A 17,163-nucleotide genomic window follows, 5' to 3' on the forward strand; every position below is an offset into this window, starting at 1 on the left:
AATAGGTCACATTCAAAGAATCAGAAGTCAGAATGGCTTCAGACTTCAGCAACAGCATGGGGAACTAGAAGACAATGAAGTGCTGGCCGGGCACGGTGGCTCACACCTGTAATCTCAGCACTCTGGGAAGCCCAGGCAGGCGGATCACTTGAAGTCAAGAGTTTGAGACCAGGCTGGCCAACATGAGGAAACTCTGTCTCTACTAAAAATACAAAAATTAGCCAGCATTGTGGTGGGCGCCTGTAATCCCAGCTACTCGGGAGGCTGAGGCAAGAGAATCGCTTGAACCCAAGAGGTTGCAGTGAGCCGAGGATCACTCCCCTGTACTCCAGCCTGGGCGACAGAGCAAGACTCTGTCCCCAAAAAAAAAAAAAAAGACAATGAAGTGCTGCTTTCGAAATTCTGAGGGAAAAATGATTTCCCAGCCTAAAATTCTACACCCCAACTGTCAACTGTGGGGTTAGACTAAAGACATTTTTAGACATGAAGGAGTTCAGTACACCACTGACAAATGTAAGAATTCAACAACTGTTTAAAAAGCAAGTCTCGCCAGGGCAGTGGTGTGCACCTGTGGTCCCAGCTACTCAGGATGCTGAGGCAGGAGGATTACTTGTGCCCAGCATTACTGTGCCTGCAGTGACCTGTGACTGTGCTACTGCCCTCCAACCTGGGTGACAGAGTGAGACCTTGTCTCAAAAAAAAAAAGAGGGGGTGCGGCCGGGCGTGGTGGCTCACACCTGTAATCCCAGCACTTTGGGAGGCCGAGGCGGGTGGATCACTTGAGGTCAGGAGTTTGAGACCATCATGGTCAACACTGTGAAACACTGTCCCTACTAAAAATACAAAAATTAGCCGGGCATGGTGGCACACACCTGTAATCCCAGCTACTGGGGAGGCTGAGGCAGGAGAATTGCTTGAGCCGGGGAGACGGAGGTTGCAGTGAGCCGAGACTGTGCCACTGCACTCCAGCCTGACTGACAGAGTGAGACTGTCTCAAAAAAAAAAAAAAAAAAGTAATCACTAGAAAAGAAGCTACATATGTACATAACATCCAAATAACCAAGAGGAGAAAAAAATGGGACTTGATTAATCAAAAAAAAAAAAAAAGAAAGAAAGGGGGAGAAAAAAAAAAAACAAGGGCTGGGTGTGCTGGCTCATGCCTGTAATCCCAGCACTTTGGAAGCCAAGGTGGGTGGATCTCTTGAGCCCAGGAGGTCAAGACCAGCCTGGGCAACATGGCGAAACCCCGTCTCTATTAAAAAAAAAAATTAATACAAAAATTATCCTGGAGTGGTGGTGCACACCTGTAGTCCCAGCTACCCAGGAGGCTGAGACGGGAGGATCGCTTGATCCTGGGGATGTCGAGGCTGCTGTGATCGCACCACTGCCCTCCAGCCAGGGTGGCAGACTGAGACCCCATCTCAAAAAATAAATAAATAAAAGCAAACAAGAAAAAAAAGGCTTGAAATATATCTGATAGATAAAGGGCTAATCAACACAATATATAAAGAACTGCAAATCAGTAAACTAAGAGCAAATAACCCAATATAAAGACATTAAAGGGTAGCCACGGACATCTCAGACGACGAAAAACAAAAGAGAGTAAACGTATAATAAAACATGTAATTGCAAGGTGATCCGGGAATAGTAAGCGAAAAGCAACAATTAAATACTATTTTCTCATCCACCAGAACGCCAAAAATTAAAAAGCCTAACAATGTCCAGGGCTGGCGAGAATGTGGCAGAAGGTGATGTCACATACCCTGCAAGTGGGAATCTAAACAGATTCAGGGTTTTTTTTTTTTAATCGCAATTAGGTGGCCTGTTAAATTTTTTTTCTTGAGACAGAGTTTTGCTCTTGTTGCCCAGGCTGGAGTGCAATGGCTCGATCTTGGCTCACCGCAACCTAGACCTCCCAGGTACAAGCGATTCTCCTGTCTCAGCCTCCCAAGTAGCTGGGAGTACAAGTATGTGCCACTAAGCCCAGCTAATTGTTTTGTATTTAGTAGAAACGGGGTTTCACCATGTTAGTCAGGCTGGTCGGGAACTCCTGACCTCAGGAGATCTACCCGCCTTGGCCTCCCAAAGTGCTGGGATTACAGTGCCACTGTGCCCAGCCACTTTTTTTTAGACAGAGTCTTCCTCTGTTGCCGAGGCTAGAGTTCAGTGGCGCCATCTCAGCTCACTGCAACCTCCGCCTCCCAGATTCAAGCGATTCTCCTGCCTCGACCTCCCAGTAGCTGGGATTACAGGTTTCCAGCAAATCCCTCTGAGCCGCCCCCGGGGGCTCGCCTCAGGAGCAAGGAAGCAAGGGGTGGGAGGAGGAGGTCTAAGTCCCAGGCCCAATTAAGAGATCAGATGGTGTAGGATTTGGGAGCTTTTAAGGTGAAGAGGCCCGGGCTGATCCCACTGGCCAGTATAAAGCGCCGTGACCCTCAGGTGACGCTCCAGGGCCGGCTGCCGTCGGGGACAGGGCTTTCCATAGCCATGGCCCAGCAGTGGAGCCTCCAAAGGCTCGCAGGCCGCCATCCGCAGGACAGCTATGAGGACAGCACCCAGTCCAGCATCTTCACCTACACCAACAGCAACTCCACCAGAGGTGAGCCAGCAGGCCCGTGGAGGCTGGGTGGCTGCACTGGGGGCCACCGGCCACCCACCTGCCCCGCCCAAGGGAATCTCTCTTCTGCACGTCCCCACCAGCAGAGAAGGCTTTCTCCCATAGCTTTTCTGATGACATGAATTGGGGGGTCCTCTCCAAATCTAGAAGGACACCATAATATCGAATATGCATTCTCAAGCCACACAGGCTTCCCAGCCCCTTTGAGAATCCGAGGCCGGGGAAGAGTTTATGTGCTCTTTCTTTGTGGCCCGTAGATGAGTGTGTTCACTGCTAGCGAATGACCTCTCATTCCACGGAGTCCCTCAGCTTCCTGGGGAAGAGCTGGGTCTGTCTTTACATTTGAAGCCAAAAGGAGGCAACATACTGACACACCCAAGGGAGGCGGGAGGGTGGGGAAGACAGCAGCAGAGGGCAAGAAACTTCTAGAACTTCAGGGTCGGCAAAGCCTGTAGCAGTCATTTTGTCAAACTCCATGATGGGGCCACATGGCTTTTGGCTGCACACCTCTGGGGGAAGAGGCTGCATTGGCGCCCAGGGCCATCTTTCCATTCGGAGCCGTCCTGGGAGAGAGGGCTCAGGCCCAACAGAAAGCTGAAAGCTCTCATCAGGGCAGCCCGAGTTCTGCCATTGGGAGTTGCCCAATCCAAAAGTTTTGCACGCAGGCCCTCAAAGAAGCTGAGGACACCAGTGACCGCCCCACTCCTGGCCCTCTCCCCAGGTCCCTCCTCCAAACCAAATTCCTTTGGTGCCTTCAAGAACATCGTGCAGGCCGGGCGCAGTGGCTCACGCCTGTAATCCCAGCACTTTGGGAGGCACAGGTGGGCAGATGACGAGGTCAACAGATAGAGATCATCCTGGCCAACATACTGAAACCTCATGTCTACTAAAAATGCAAAAATTAGCTGGGCTTGGTGGCGCATGCCTGTAGTCCCAGCTACTCAGGAGGCTGAGGCAGGAGAATCGCTTGAACCCGGGAGGTGGAGGTTGCAGTGAGCCGAGATCACGCCACTATGCTCCAGCCTGGCCACAGAGTGAGACTCTTGTCTCAAAACAAAACAAAACAAAAAACAACAACATCGTGCAGGCTGTGGTTTCCAGAAGCCACGCCAGCTCCTTGATTGCCAATAAACATCCCGCTGTGGGGTGGCCAGGACCGAGTGCCAATTAGTGACAGAGTGCCCAGACCAAACCGGATGAGGATCTTGCAGTTGACCTCAACATGACTGTGCCCAGAATTTCCTTGGTGGCAGTGTCAACAGTCTCTTCCTAGATGCCCCCAGACTTCATCAATGCATGATGCTTCAGTGCACTCTTTTCAAATGTCGGGGTGGGTTTTTTTTTTCCACAAAACTTCAAGCATCTACTAAAGTAGAGGGAGGAGTGTAATGAACTCCGGTACCCATCACTCAGCTTCCACGGTTTCATCTCATTTCATCTGTGACCCCTCCACTACCCTTTCTTCCTGATTCTTGGAAGCAAATCCAAGACATCACACCCTTCCCTCTGTAAATCTTTACTATGTTCCTCTAGGAGAAAAGGACTCTTCTCAATACATAACCACAAGTCATCATCACACCGACAAGTGTAACAATATTTCCTGAATAGCTTCAAATATCCTAGTAGTGTTCAAAAAATGTCATACGTATTTTCAGTCTGCTTGAATCAGGGCTCAAATAAGGTCCACACATTCAGATTGACTGATATGCCTTTTGACTCCCTTTGAATCTAGAGGTTCCCTTTCTATCTCCCTGCAATTTATTTGTGGAAGCAACCAAGTCGTTCATGACGTAGCCTAACAGGCCCCTCTGACGTTGTTCATTATGATTTTTCTGTAAATTGGTAGTTGATCTGAGGATCTGGCCAGAGGCAGGTTGGATTTGTTGGTGTGTTTTGGCAAGGAGAGTGTCTCTTTTCTGGGGTGTTGGCAGCTACTGAAACTCAATGCCCAGACCAATTAAACCACTGGGGATGGAAAATGACGGCATTCGGACACCTTACCCTGCCTTCACCTATTGGTGACCAAAACCTTAACATCTTCACAGGTCTTCTTACCCTGAGGGTATATGCCACTAGGTTGCGTAGTAAAGCGGTGTGTTTCCAGTCCCTTAGAATAGTCCCTCTCTAAGTGATATGCCACTCAGTGGATATGCATTTAGCTTCATTTCTTTTGTTGCTGATTTTCAGAGATTGCTCTGTAAATTTAAACTTTTGTTTTACTTTATTTTATTTTTTCGAGACAGTCTTACTCTGTCGCCCAGGCTGGAGTGCAGTGGCGCGATCTCAGCTCACTGCAACCTCCGCCTCCTCGGTTCGAGCGATTCTCCTGCCTCAGCCTCCCGAGGAGCTGGGACTACAGGTGCCCGCCACCACGCCCAGCTAATTTTTTTTATTTTTAGTAGAGACAGGGTTTCACCATGTTGGCCAGGCTGGTCTCCAACTGCTGACCTCAAGTCGTCCGCCCACCTCGGCTTTCCAAAGTGCTGGGATTACAGGTGTGAGCCACCGCCCCCGGCCACTTAAATTTTGTTTTATAATTATGTAATAAAACAGTTAAAAGTCTCAAATTAAAATCTAGAAAAGAAGGTGTATTTGAAGAAGTCTGGCTTCTCTGCGCCACCACCGACCGCCCCTTCCCTATCTGCCTGTATTTCCTCGAATCACTTTGCCTGGGAGTTGACTTTGATTCTCTTGCTCATTGCTTCATGAAATTCAGTTCCAGAACTTTCAGGAGGGAGGGGTAGGCCATGACACCAGCTCTAGTTACACTGGTGGCAGCTCCTGTCCCCTCCCCCACTGCTGCTGGGACCTGTTCTCTCCTTTGCCCCCTTGTCCCTGCACTGCCCAATTTGGACCGCAAGGGTTGCCAGGGAAGGGCACTGGCTGCCTTGTTTTCAGAGGTCGTAGCACCTAGATTGCTCCAGCCCCTTGCACTTGCCTGCAGGCCAGAGTGTCCCAAACCCTCCCAGTCTCAGCTGCTCTTCCCCAGTTCACCCAAGGTACTTCCCAGGGAAGAGCTGCCGACAGTTTGGGGGTTCTCTGTTCTTAGGTCCATCAGCAACCCCATTGCTCCCCTCTGCTTCCTTCTGCACGGAGACTGACGCCATGCAGGTCTTCAATTGTCAATGGTCTGTCCCTGCTGCTCATACTGGGGGTTCCTGGGGAGCCAGTGCCAGGTATCGGGATTGCAGACATTGTCTGTGGGTTTCCGGAAGCTCCTTGTGTTGGGAACATATGGGGCCCGTGCACAGAGGGCAGCAGAGGCCTTGTGGGATCCAGCTGTGCTAGGGGTGAGATTTATCTGTCTCTCCTGGCCATAGCCAGGAAATCCCCATTTTTCTTAAGCTAGCTTGAGTTGGGCTTTTCTAACACACAGCTAAAGAATCTCTTGATAAACCTTGGGACTCTCCATGAGGCCTTATATGGCAGCAGGTCTGTGGCTTGCAATCCCTTCAAGTAATCTGCCAAAAACAATGTTATGACGAAGGTCCTTCCAACACAAAAGGTGTAGAGCCCTAGCAAACTCCTACAGAAGAAAAAGGAGAAATAATTCGTTTGTAGTCCCAGCTACTTGGGAGGCCAAGGTGGGAGGATCACCTGAAGTCAGGAGTTCGAGACCAGCCTAGGCAACATAGCCAGACCCCCATCTCTACAGAAATAAAAAAAAATTGCCATTGTGGTAATGCACGGCTTGTAGTCCCAGATACTCGAGAGGCTGAGGCAGGAGGATCGCTTGAGCCCAGGAGTTCCACGTTGCAGTGAGCTATGATTGTGCCACTGTACTCCAGCCTGGGTGCCAGAGCCAGACTCTATCTCTATTTTTTGTTGTTGTAGTTGTTGTTGTTGTTTTTGAGACGGAGTCTTATTCTGTCACCCCGGCTGGAGTGCAGTGGCGTGATCTCAGCTCACTGCAACCTCTGCCTCCTGGGTTCAAGTGATTCTCCTGCCTCAGCCTCCTGAGTAGCTGGGACTACAGGCGCCCACCACCATACCTAGCTAATTTTTTTTTTTTTTTGTATTTTTAGTAGAGACGGGGTTTCACCATGGCCAGGCTGGTTTTGAACTCCTGACCTCAAGTGATGCACCCCCTCGGCCTCCCAAAGTGCTGGGATTACAGGCGTGAGCCACCGCTCCCAGCCGACTGTATCTCTAAATATATAATAATCATAATCATAATCAGGACACCAGTCATATTGGATTAGGGCCCACCCTAATGACCTCATTTAAACTTGGTCATTTCTGTAAAGACCCTATCTCCGAAAACGGTCACATTCTGAGGTATTGGGGTTAGGACTCCAACATATGAATTTGGGTGGGGACACAATTCAACTCATAACACATTCATCGATTAATTTCCTCATTCATTTATTTTCTGAGCATCTATTGTGTGCTGGACACTCTGTGAGGATGAATGAGTCACAGTCTCTGGTGAGAAAGACAAGACTTGTACTTGTATCTCAGTACTGGCTGCTATAAGAAATTACCAGGCTGTGGCCGGGCGCAGTGGCTCACGCCTGTAATCCCAGCACTTTGGGAGGCCGAGGCAGGCAGATCACGAGGTCAGGAGATTGAGATCATCCTAGCTAACATGGTGAAGCCCCGTCTCTACTAAAAATAGAAAAAATTAGCCAGGTGTGGTGGCGGGCGCCTGTAGTCCCAGCTACTCAGGAGGCTGAAGCAGGAGAATGGCGTGAACCTGGGAGGCGGAGCTTGCAGTGAGCCGAGATCATGCCACTGCACTCCAGCCTGGGTGACAGAGCAAGACTCCGTCTCAAAAAAAAAAAAAAAAGAAAAGAAAAGAAAAAGAAATTACCAGGCTGTGCACGGTGGCTCACGCCTGCAATCCCAGTACTTTGGGAGGACAAGGCAGGAGGATCTCTTGAGGTCAGGAGTTTGAGACCAGCCTGGTCAACATGGTGAAACCCCATGTCTACTAAAAGCACAAAAATTAGCTGGGTGTGGTGGTGGGTGCCTGTAAATCCCAGCTACTACTCGGGAGGCTGAGGCAGGAGAATCGCTTGAACCCAGGAGGCGGAGGTTGCAGTGAGCCGAGATCACATCACTGCACTCCAGCCTGGGTGACAGAGCAAGACTTTGTCCCAAAAAAAAAAAAAGAAAAGAAAGAAAGGAAAAGAATAAAAGAGAAATTACCATAGATTGGGTGGCTTTTAAATGACAAATTTATTTCTCACAGCTCTGGAGGCTGGAAGTCAGGGTGCTAGTGTGGTGGGCTCTGGCGAGGACCCTCTTCCTGACTGCAGATTGCCAACAACTCATTGTATCCTCACATGGAAGAAAGAGAGCTAGAGAGCACTCTAGGGACTCTTTTTCTTGTTTGTTTTAATTTAAAAAAAATTTTTTTTACATGGGCATGCCATGTTGCCCAGGTTGCATTTGAACTCCTGGGCTCAAGCAACCCTCCAGCCTCAGCCTCCCAAAGTGCTGGGATTACAGGCATGAGCCACCATTCCCAGCTAATTTGGGCTGTTCCCAAAGGCTCAAGTGATCCTCCCATGTTGGCCTCCTGAGTAGCTGGGGCTACAGGCGTGAGCCACCATGCCCAGCTTCTAGGACCTCTTTTATAAGGGCACTAATCCCATTCATGAGGGCCCCACTCACTCTGCACACGTGACCTAAATGACCTGCCAAAGGCCCCACCTCCTAATACCATCACCTTGGGGGTTGGGATTTCAACACAGAAATTTATGGGGGGCACGTACATTCAGATCATCATGAACAATAACTCCTATGTGTGACAGAAGGTGACAGAGGTGGGTAGTGGTCTTCCCCTCAAGGGGGTGAGTTGCCACTAGCTGGGGAATCTTCTGGAAGGCAAATGCATATGAGCTGGGCTTTACAGGAGGCAAGCGTTTCTCTATGGAAGGGCAGAGGACTGTGGGAGGTAGGAGGTGGGGCTGGGGCAAAGGGAAGAGGGGAGCAGGGAAGTGGGGTGACTGCACACTGGCAGTGGGGAATCAGATGGAGGAGACGATGAGGAGTTCTGTTAAGTTCAAGATGCCAGTGCCAGTGACCAGCGGGCGATGGTCTCTCTCCTCTGCCTCCTGCCCCCAGACCCCTTCGAAGGCCCGAATTACCACATCGCTCCCAGATGGGTATACCACCTCACCAGTGTCTGGATGATCTTTGTGGTCATTGCATCTGTCTTCACAAATGGGCTTGTGCTGGCGGCCACCATGAAGTTCAAGAAGCTGCGCCACCCGCTGAACTGGATCCTGGTGAACCTGGCGGTCGCTGACCTAGCAGAGACTGTCATCGCCAGCACTATCAGCGTTGTGAACCAGGTCTATGGCTACTTCGTGCTGGGCCACCCTATGTGTGTCCTGGAGGGCTACACCGTCTCCCTGTGTGGTAAGCCAGTCGGGGCCCAGGCTCAGCGGAAACCACTCATTCACCCTGCAAGCCCCTCCGGCCACCTCATGATGATCTGGGCCCAGCTGCTCCTGTAGGCCTGTCTCCCTCCACATCTGTGCCTCACATCCATACACTGAAGGGTTCTGGAGGCTTCCATCTGAACACTCACATTAAATTCAGCTCCCTTGAGTCAAACATACCCTGAGTTCCTACTCTTGAGTCAGGCTCTGCCCGGGGACAGCCAGTTTGGAGCTGTGGGGCTGGTGTGGGAGGAGACAGATACAGAGCTAGACAACCCCAAAACAGTAGGGGGGCGGGGACTCTGGGCACCCTGGACAGAACTCCCCTGCAATTAGGGATGCCTGCTCTTTCAGCTCACCAGCATCTGCTTTTCCCGGAGGAGACACAATTCCCAGATCCTCTCCCCATCCCCATCACTAATATCTCTGTGGGCCACTATTCCGCTCAGGTCAGGAGACAGTGGCCGAGAGGTACTAGCGTGCCAGGCTCTGTGCTAAGGAGGGGGCCCTATAGCCAGACGGCGACCACACAGTACCATCATCAGTCCTCTCAGACAAGAAGGGGCCTGGGGCAGGTGGTGGAGGAGCGGCTGGGAGCAGTTTGTGGTTCGAGTGGGTAGAGTACCACCAAGCAGCCGTGGCTGCTGGACACGAGGTGGGCAGGCCCAGGTCTCAGAGGCCTCAGACGTCACGCCCAGGAGCTGGGACTTTCTTTCAGGAGGAGGAGACCCCACATCCAGCAGCAGCAGCTCCTGCTCTTGCCTCCCCACCACTCTTAGCAGCCTCCCCCTGTTAACTGCCTCAAATTGTACCCACAATGGCCCAGACCAGAGAGGGTGCTTGTCCAAGTCCCGGCACTACCCCGATAGTCTAGAAGGGGAGCCAAGGGAAGGTCAGGCAGAGAAGGTCCATCCCCAGGTCCGAGTGCTCTCTGCAGCAGGCATGGCCTCGGTGGTCACACGACCCTTCCCGAGTGCCCCCCTGCATCTCCGCCCACGTCTGTCTCCGTTTCTGCCATGGTCTCCCGCTCACCCTTGCCTCTGCTCATGGTCTGTTCTTGGGTCAGTCAGGTGCCAAGCAGCCAGCACTTCCCCACCACTTTTGGTCCACGGATGCCCTTGGCCATCTGGGAAGCCTGTGGACCCCATCTCAGGAGAATTTTTGCAAACGCATAAAATGAGACCCATAGGATTACAAAGGCAGCAAATTATATTGAAATACAGTTATCAAAGTATTAAACATTCATCAGTAACATAGTCTTTAGTTAAAAGCATTTATTGGCCAGGCTCATGCCTGTAATCCCAGCACTTTGGGAGGCTGAGGTGGGAGGACTGCTTGCCTCCAGGAGTTTGAGACCAGCCTGGGCAACATAGTGAGACCTCTTCTCTACAACAAATAAAAACAGCTGGGCGTGGTGGCACACCAGTAGTCCCAGCTACTCAGGAGGCTCAGGCGGGAGGATCACTTGAGCTCTGGAGGTCAAGGCTGCAGTGAGCTATGATGGCACCACTGCACTCAGCCTGGACAACAGAGTGAGATTCTGTCTCAAAAAGTAAATAAAAATAAAAGCATATATTAAACGTATTAGTGACACCACTCAGTACTAAGGTATTAAATAACAGGATCCCGCCTGACAATCACTGTTACTTCAGAGTAGTGATGAACATAAGTGGTATTCGAACTCTCTGCCACCTCTATGAATTGACAGGAAAACATCTGTGACCTCTCTTGCTGACCTAGTCACAGGTACTGCTAATACTGCCACGTTCATAATGAAAGGAAATGCCCAGTGTCTGTTCGAGGTTGGTGGAAAGAAAGATGTCGTTTTTTCCACCTCAGTCCGTGGAGCCCTGAATTCTGTGTGCAGACGTTTGGGGTCTAAGCAGGACAGTGGGAAGCTTTGCTTCCCACCTTTGCTTTGGCTCAAAGCCCTCATCTGTCTGCTCTCCCCATAGGGATCACAGGTCTCTGGTCTCTGGCCATCATTTCCTGGGAGAGATGGATGGTGGTCTGCAAGCCCTTTGGCAACGTGAGATTTGATGCCAAGCTGGCCATCGTGGGCATTGTCTTCTCCTGGGTCTGGGCTGCTGTGTGGACAGCCCCGCCCATCTTTGGTTGGAGCAGGTAAGGGTGCGAGGACGCAAGATGGAGTGGGCAGGGTCAGACTCTGTGACCTTAAGGCAAATCACTTCCTTTCTCTGGGCCCCTCTGAGCGTGCAATGTCTATCAATGTATGAATGTGGCTGCAACATAGGAAAGGCTCTGTGGTCCCCGAACCTCTGGAAACATATTTATCCCAAGCACGATCAGGTCACAGGCGCACACGCAGCTCAGGCCATCAGCACAGCTGTCAGTGAACGCATAGCGTGTTTGCATTCCAGGTCTCTTCCTTGCACACGCTGCCGCACCACGCCCCCCACCTTTCAGAGGCTGCTTGGGTCATAGATCCACCTGGGCCTACAGAGCACATGTCCCGGCCAGGCCAAGCAAGTGGCTCAAATGTTTGATTGGGGTGGACTGGATGGGACAGCATTTCACTGTTTTATCGACAAGCTCGTGAATAAGTTCTCGTGGTGTTTGGAGAGGGAATGTTCTTTCCTCGAGAACGTTCCACAATTCTGGGAAACAAACCTTGTGGAAGCCTGTCTCTGTCGCCCGCCCTCCTCATGCCGCCATGCCCCACACAGCTGCCCGTTATCAAACGTGTGGTGAGCTGACCCTGGTGGAGGCTCTCCCGTGGGTTATCTCATTTAATCCTCCAGGCCACTAAGTGAGCAGGGCCCTTTATTTCAGTCATGGCCTGGCTGACCTCAGATAAAAGACTCAGCTCTTCATGGGTGTTCTCAGAAGGTCAGGGCAAGAAGGAACCTCACAATCCCTTTGTAAAGAAGGGGAGTGATTGGGAAGATGAAAATGTCCTGGAAGCAGATAGTGGAGATGGTTGCACAGCATTGTGAATGTACCAAAGGTCACAATGGTACTTTTTTCTTTTTTTGAGACAGGGTCTCACTCTGTCACTCAGGCTGGCACAGTGCAGTGGTGTAATTATGGCTCACTGCAGCCTCCACCTCCTGGGCTCAAGTGATCCTCCTACCTCAGCCTCCTGAGGAGCTGGGCCTACAGATGCACCACTTCACCCAGCTAATTTTTTTTATTTTTTGTAGAGACAAGATCTCACTATGTGTTCCAGGCTAGTCTTGAACTCCTGGGCTCGAGCAATCCTCCTACCTCTGCCTCCAAATGTGCTGGGACTATAGGCGTGAGCCATTGTGCCTGGCCTATAATGGTACATTTTATGTTATGTGTATTTTACCACAATTCAAAAAGAAGAAAGGCATAACATCCAAAAATGGACAAGGATTAACCAAAATCCTACCCAACGGTTTTGTTTTGGGTTGATGAAAATGTTCTGGAAGCAGAGGTGGTGACTGCCACAGAATTGATCACTTCAAATTGGGTAATCTCATGCAACATGAATTTCACCTCAATTTAAAAAAACAAACCCCACCCCAGTTAGCACCATGCCTGGGCCGGGGGTCCTGGGTCACCCCACCCTGCATCAGGACTGGCTGCCGGCCCTTCTCTCCAGGTATTGGCCCCACGGCCTGAAGACTTCATGTGGCCCAGACGTGTTCAGCGGCAGCTCGTACCCCGGGGTGCAGTCTTACATGATTGTCCTCATGGTCACCTGCTGCATCACCCCACTCAGCATCATCGTGCTCTGCTACCTCCAAGTGTGGCTGGCCATCCGAGCGGTAAGCCCCCCGATTCCTCCTGGCCTCACCCGCCTCCTGCCCCTAAGCTGCTCTGCCCTCGAATCAGTCCACTCAGACTCCTAAACTATTTTTCCAAAAATCCTTAGAGAAGAGGATTTTACCCCTAAAAGAAAATATTAAGATCCAGCGATGAGAATCAGGTGATTTCTTTGGGACTGTACCAGTGGCTGCAGGTTCAGCCCCAGCCCCGTTGTCCTCAGCTCTGTGAGACGGGAAAGCACTGCCACTCCCTCCCTGGAGGAGTCCACTAAGGGAACAGAGGTGTGCCTTGCCCCGACCCTGGACAGTTCTCCCCGGGGTGGAAAGGCTGCCTTTCCCACAGAGTAGAGTGGAGCAGCCACATCAGCAAATGACACCTGCAAATCAAGGCGTGTTTTTATGAGGCTGCCACCAGAGTACCCTTGTCCTTTTCATAGGCTGTGGGGCCGACCAAGGAGTGGACCCGAGAGTGCCATTTGCCCCCTTGACCCACTCTCCACCTCCATGTCTGGCCCTCTGCCCTGGGAAGCTGATCCTGTCCACAGCCGTCACCCCCCACCCCTACACTAGGCTACCACTGGGAGCCCTTCAGGAAGTCAGAGCAAGGGAGGAGAGCCAGGCTGGTTCTTTTCTGTTAGCAGTGGGAGCCCTTTCAGGGTGCTGGCTTTCCTATATGAAGCTGCCTGTGCCCACAATTGGATGGGCATGCCTGCCAAGCTCTCTCCAGAGGAGTCTGTGAGCCTGTGAAAGGCCCCCTCACCCCGTCACCTTGGGGTGAAGGCTCCCACAGGTACCCAACCATGGCTTCGGCTGTATTAGTCTGGGATGGTAGAGCCCCAGCTCCACAATGTGGCCCAAGCTCTGCTGTCTCAGCCATCCCTGCATTCCAGCCCTCACACTCCCTCTCTCATCCCCACTCATCTGCCTGCCGTCAGTCCCTCATCCCTGGCAGGCGGTGGCTGCCCTCTGGCCTCCCCCACAGTGCCTCTGCCTGGAGGCCATTCATCTCCTTCCTCCCAGCAGGCATGAAGGAGCCACCCCACCAAAGCTGCCCTCAGCTGCCTCACCGTGAGTCCAGGGCAGGATTTAGTCCACACAGTGGCCAACCTGGCCTAGGAAGCCTGAGGGAAGTGTATGCATTGCTCTGACACTCCCATCACGCACCCCGCCAGCCACTGCTTTTGCCTCCCCCGCCATCTCCACCTTGTTAACTCCTTCATTCTCCACGCCCAGTCATCAATCAAATCAGGCCTCCATGCTCAGGCCTGAGCGCAGGACACGACAGTCTGTTAAGGGATCAGGTGAAGCAAAGGAGCTTGTTAGATCCAGCTCTGGGGTCATCTTAGGCCACGCCTAGCTGCATGCCACCTCCAATTCTAGAACTCCCCCAGGGCCAGCCTGAGGCAGCCATGTCTGCCTGGGGCCGGCTGTGCTCCACTCAGGGCTGGAAGATGGCTGCTGGGCTCCTCTCCTCCTCCCCACAACTCCCTATGCCTGGGTCACCTGCCTCTTGCTGCCCTCCAACCCCCGACTCACTATCCCTGTCTCCCTTAGGTGGCAAAGCAGCAGAAAGAGTCTGAATCCACCCAGAAGGCAGAGAAGGAAGTGACGCGCATGGTGGTGGTGATGGTCCTGGCATTCTGCTTCTGCTGGGGACCGTATGCCTTCTTCGCATGCTTTGCTGCTGCCAACCCTGGCTACCCCTTCCACCCTTTGATGGCTGCCCTGCCGGCCTTCTTTGCCAAAAGTGCCACTATCTACAACCCCGTTATCTATGTCTTTATGAACCGGCAGGTAAGCAACACCATCAGCAGATCCCACTCAAAATACCGTGTGCCCTAGAAGGGTGCAGTGATGGCCCCACCTGGCATCATGTCTCTGATAAGAAGCCCGCGGAGCACCTGGGGGACCCTCCAGGGAAATGACCGGGAAAGGCTCAGCGTGTGACCCAGCCCCAGCCAGAGCTCCAGCTGGCCCTTAGCAGAAGGCTTAGGTGTGCCCTCTGGAATCCTTTATAGACTCGGCCTGAGGGTGGCATTTCCCAAAGCGTCTGTGTGCCGTGTGCTCTTCCCTTCCGGTGGCCCTAGAACTATGGCTGCCGAGCTTCAGGGGCTCTCCTGGCGTTCAGACGCTCTAGGAGTTGGTGAGCCCTAGGTACATCCACCCTAGGTGTGCCCCTCTTCTGTTCAGACTCGACCCTTCTCAACCTTCATCTCTCCATTTTCAAAGCGTAACCTCTGGAATTTGTGTTCCTATAAGAACAAAAGCCGGCCCTCCTTGGCTACACTGACCAACAGTTCAAGAGCTTTCACGAGTTCGTGGGTTAGTTCAGGGGGGACGTGCTGTGGTCCTGCCCAGAGGCAGCCTCCTTAGCTGGCATATTGGGCCTCAGCAGCAAGCTGCTCACACACCTAAATCCCCCCACCTCCTGCAGGTTACAGGCTTCATTAAAGCGCAGCTGTGATGTGACTTGATGGTGGCCAGAAAGGTGTGCAGAGGCCTCCCATTTCACCAGGCCCAGTCCATCCCTTCCACTGGGCTCTTCCTTGCTTCTCCATCTTAGAGCCACTCAATGGCTCCAGCCCCTTTGGCTCAGCTTTGACTCACACAAGCCAAGTCTGCAGAGTTCATTAAGGGTTCATTCTCTCTGGTAACTTTTAAACAGTAAGTAGGACCACGCCTGCAGTGGATTTCCGGGAACTCGCTGTAGCACACTGATGCCCAGAGTGTAGTTCTATCCCTGACCCGTTTCCTGACTTTCATGAGGATCTTTTTTAGGTTTCTGGAATCCTAAACTATCTTGCCAAGTACTGTCTTTACTGGATTATTTCCATTCTCCTTTCCAGAACTCCCCCTGGACAGGGGGAGACAGATGTCTGCACTTCTGGACCTCACCAGGCCTCGAACTTTGCTTTTACCCTTTCCACATAATTATCCTGTCCTGCCACATTCTGCGAGAATTTTCTGGAACGCAGTTCCATGAAGACAGCAAATTTTGCTCAGGACAGAGTCTGGCACACAGTGGGTGCTCAAGCAGCAGCTGCTGAATGGATTCCTCAGCCCTATCTCCCAGCTCTTCAGCCGAGCTGATTCTGCTGTTCGTCCCGTTTCTTATGTTATTAATTTCAACCATTATATTTTTTATTTTTGAGGGTTTTGATGATAGAGGGAGTTAGAGCTAGTCAAGAGTAGGCCTGAAATATTTAGAAAATGCCTTTGGTCTGGGTCCTCAAAGCATTGTGGTTACTTCAGTGATGACACAGGACATGATTTGAGACATTCATATGGCCCAGATCTCTTTGGGGTGAAGCAGCAAAGACAGACCCCTCCTGGTACCGGAAGACGCTTGGCTGGAGAGATGAGGTAGGGGCTAGATTGTCATTACCTAGGCCTCACCTTGCCCCAGATCCATGGACTGGAAAAAACATGACAACCACATGCCTTTTCATTAATATTCCTCTGAGCCGCTCACCAGACAGTCTGGGGACAGGTCACCACTGCCCCTTAGCTGTCACTGTGGATGAGTGTCATGGGGCTGCCGTCACAAACTACCACAAACTCAGTGGCTTCAAACCACAGAAATGGATTCTCTCAGGGTTCTGGAAATCTTGAGTCTGAAATCAGGGTGTTGGCAAATGGAAAGGTTCCCTATGGAGGCCGAGAGGGAGAAGCAGCTGCAGGGCTGCCGGCAGTCTTTGGCGTTCCTTGACTCCAAGGTGTGTCACCCCAGTCTCTGCCTTCATCTTCACGTGGCCTTCTTCCCTCTGTCTGCGTGTCCGTGTCCAAGCGTTCCTTTTCTTATCAGGACACCAGTCATTCGATTAGGGCCCACCCTGCTCCAGTGTGACCTCATCTTAACCTGAACACGTCTTTTGGGGGACCCACTTCAACCCACTGTAGTCACCATCAACTGCTAAGTCAGATGACATCCCCGCGTGTGAGGGAGAAATAATCCAAGCCTTCCTCCATCCCCCATGGGATTCGGAATGGGTGAAGGGAAGGCTCGGGCACGTACATTCAGCACAGTGCTCCACCCTTCCCTGCTCTGCTCAGTAACGCTTTCTGTCCTTCCAGTTTCGAAACTGCATCTTGCAGCTTTTCGGGAAGAAGGTTGACGATGGCTCTGAACTCTCCAGCGCCTCCAAAACGGAGGTCTCATCTGTGTCCTCGGTATCGCCTGCATGAGGTCTGCCTCCTACCCATCCCGCCCACCGGGGCTTTGGCCACCTCTCCTTTCCCCCTCCTTCTCCGTCCCTGTAAAATAAATGTAATTTATCTTTGCCAAAACCAACAGAGTCACAGAGGCTTTCACTGCAGTGTGGGACCACCTGAGCCTCTGCGTGTGCAGGCACTGGGTCTCGAGAGGGTGCAAGGGGGATAAAGAGGAGAGAGCGCTTCA

The 17,163-nt window shown here is 51.8% G+C and overlaps 1 protein-coding gene across 1 annotated transcript; it reads left to right on the forward strand.

Moving 5' to 3' along the window:
• The first annotated feature begins 2,404 nt into the window (after window positions 1-2,404).
• Window positions 2,405-17,055, forward strand: OPN1LW (opsin 1, long wave sensitive). The gene is made up of 6 exons (XM_001144896.7): window positions 2,405-2,599; window positions 8,690-8,986; window positions 10,965-11,133; window positions 12,599-12,764; window positions 14,319-14,558; window positions 16,839-17,055. The coding sequence occupies exons 1-6, from the start codon at window positions 2,488-2,490 to the stop codon at window positions 16,947-16,949; spliced, it is 1,095 nt and encodes a 364-aa protein (XP_001144896.5). The 5' UTR covers window positions 2,405-2,487; the 3' UTR covers window positions 16,950-17,055.
• Window positions 17,056-17,163: the final 108 nt, after the last annotated feature.

The sequence above is a fragment of the Pan troglodytes genome, chromosome X (assembly GCF_028858775.2).
Source record: "Pan troglodytes isolate AG18354 chromosome X, NHGRI_mPanTro3-v2.0_pri, whole genome shotgun sequence".
In the NCBI taxonomy this organism is placed as follows: Eukaryota; Metazoa; Chordata; class Mammalia; order Primates; family Hominidae; genus Pan; species Pan troglodytes.

What these genes read in the sequence shown, in the direction of transcription:
- OPN1LW (XM_001144896.7), top strand. Translation starts at nt 2,488, where the DNA reads ATGGCCCAGCAGTGGAGCCTCCAAAGGCTCGCAGGCCGCCATCCGCAG. An exon ending in CTACACCGTCTCCCTGTGTG is followed by an intron (nt 8,987 to 10,964) that starts GTAAGCCAGTCG and finishes CTCTCCCCATAG; the next exon opens with GGATCACAGGTCTCTGGTCT. An exon ending in CCCATCTTTGGTTGGAGCAG is followed by an intron (nt 11,134 to 12,598) that starts GTAAGGGTGCGA and finishes CCTTCTCTCCAG; the next exon opens with GTATTGGCCCCACGGCCTGA.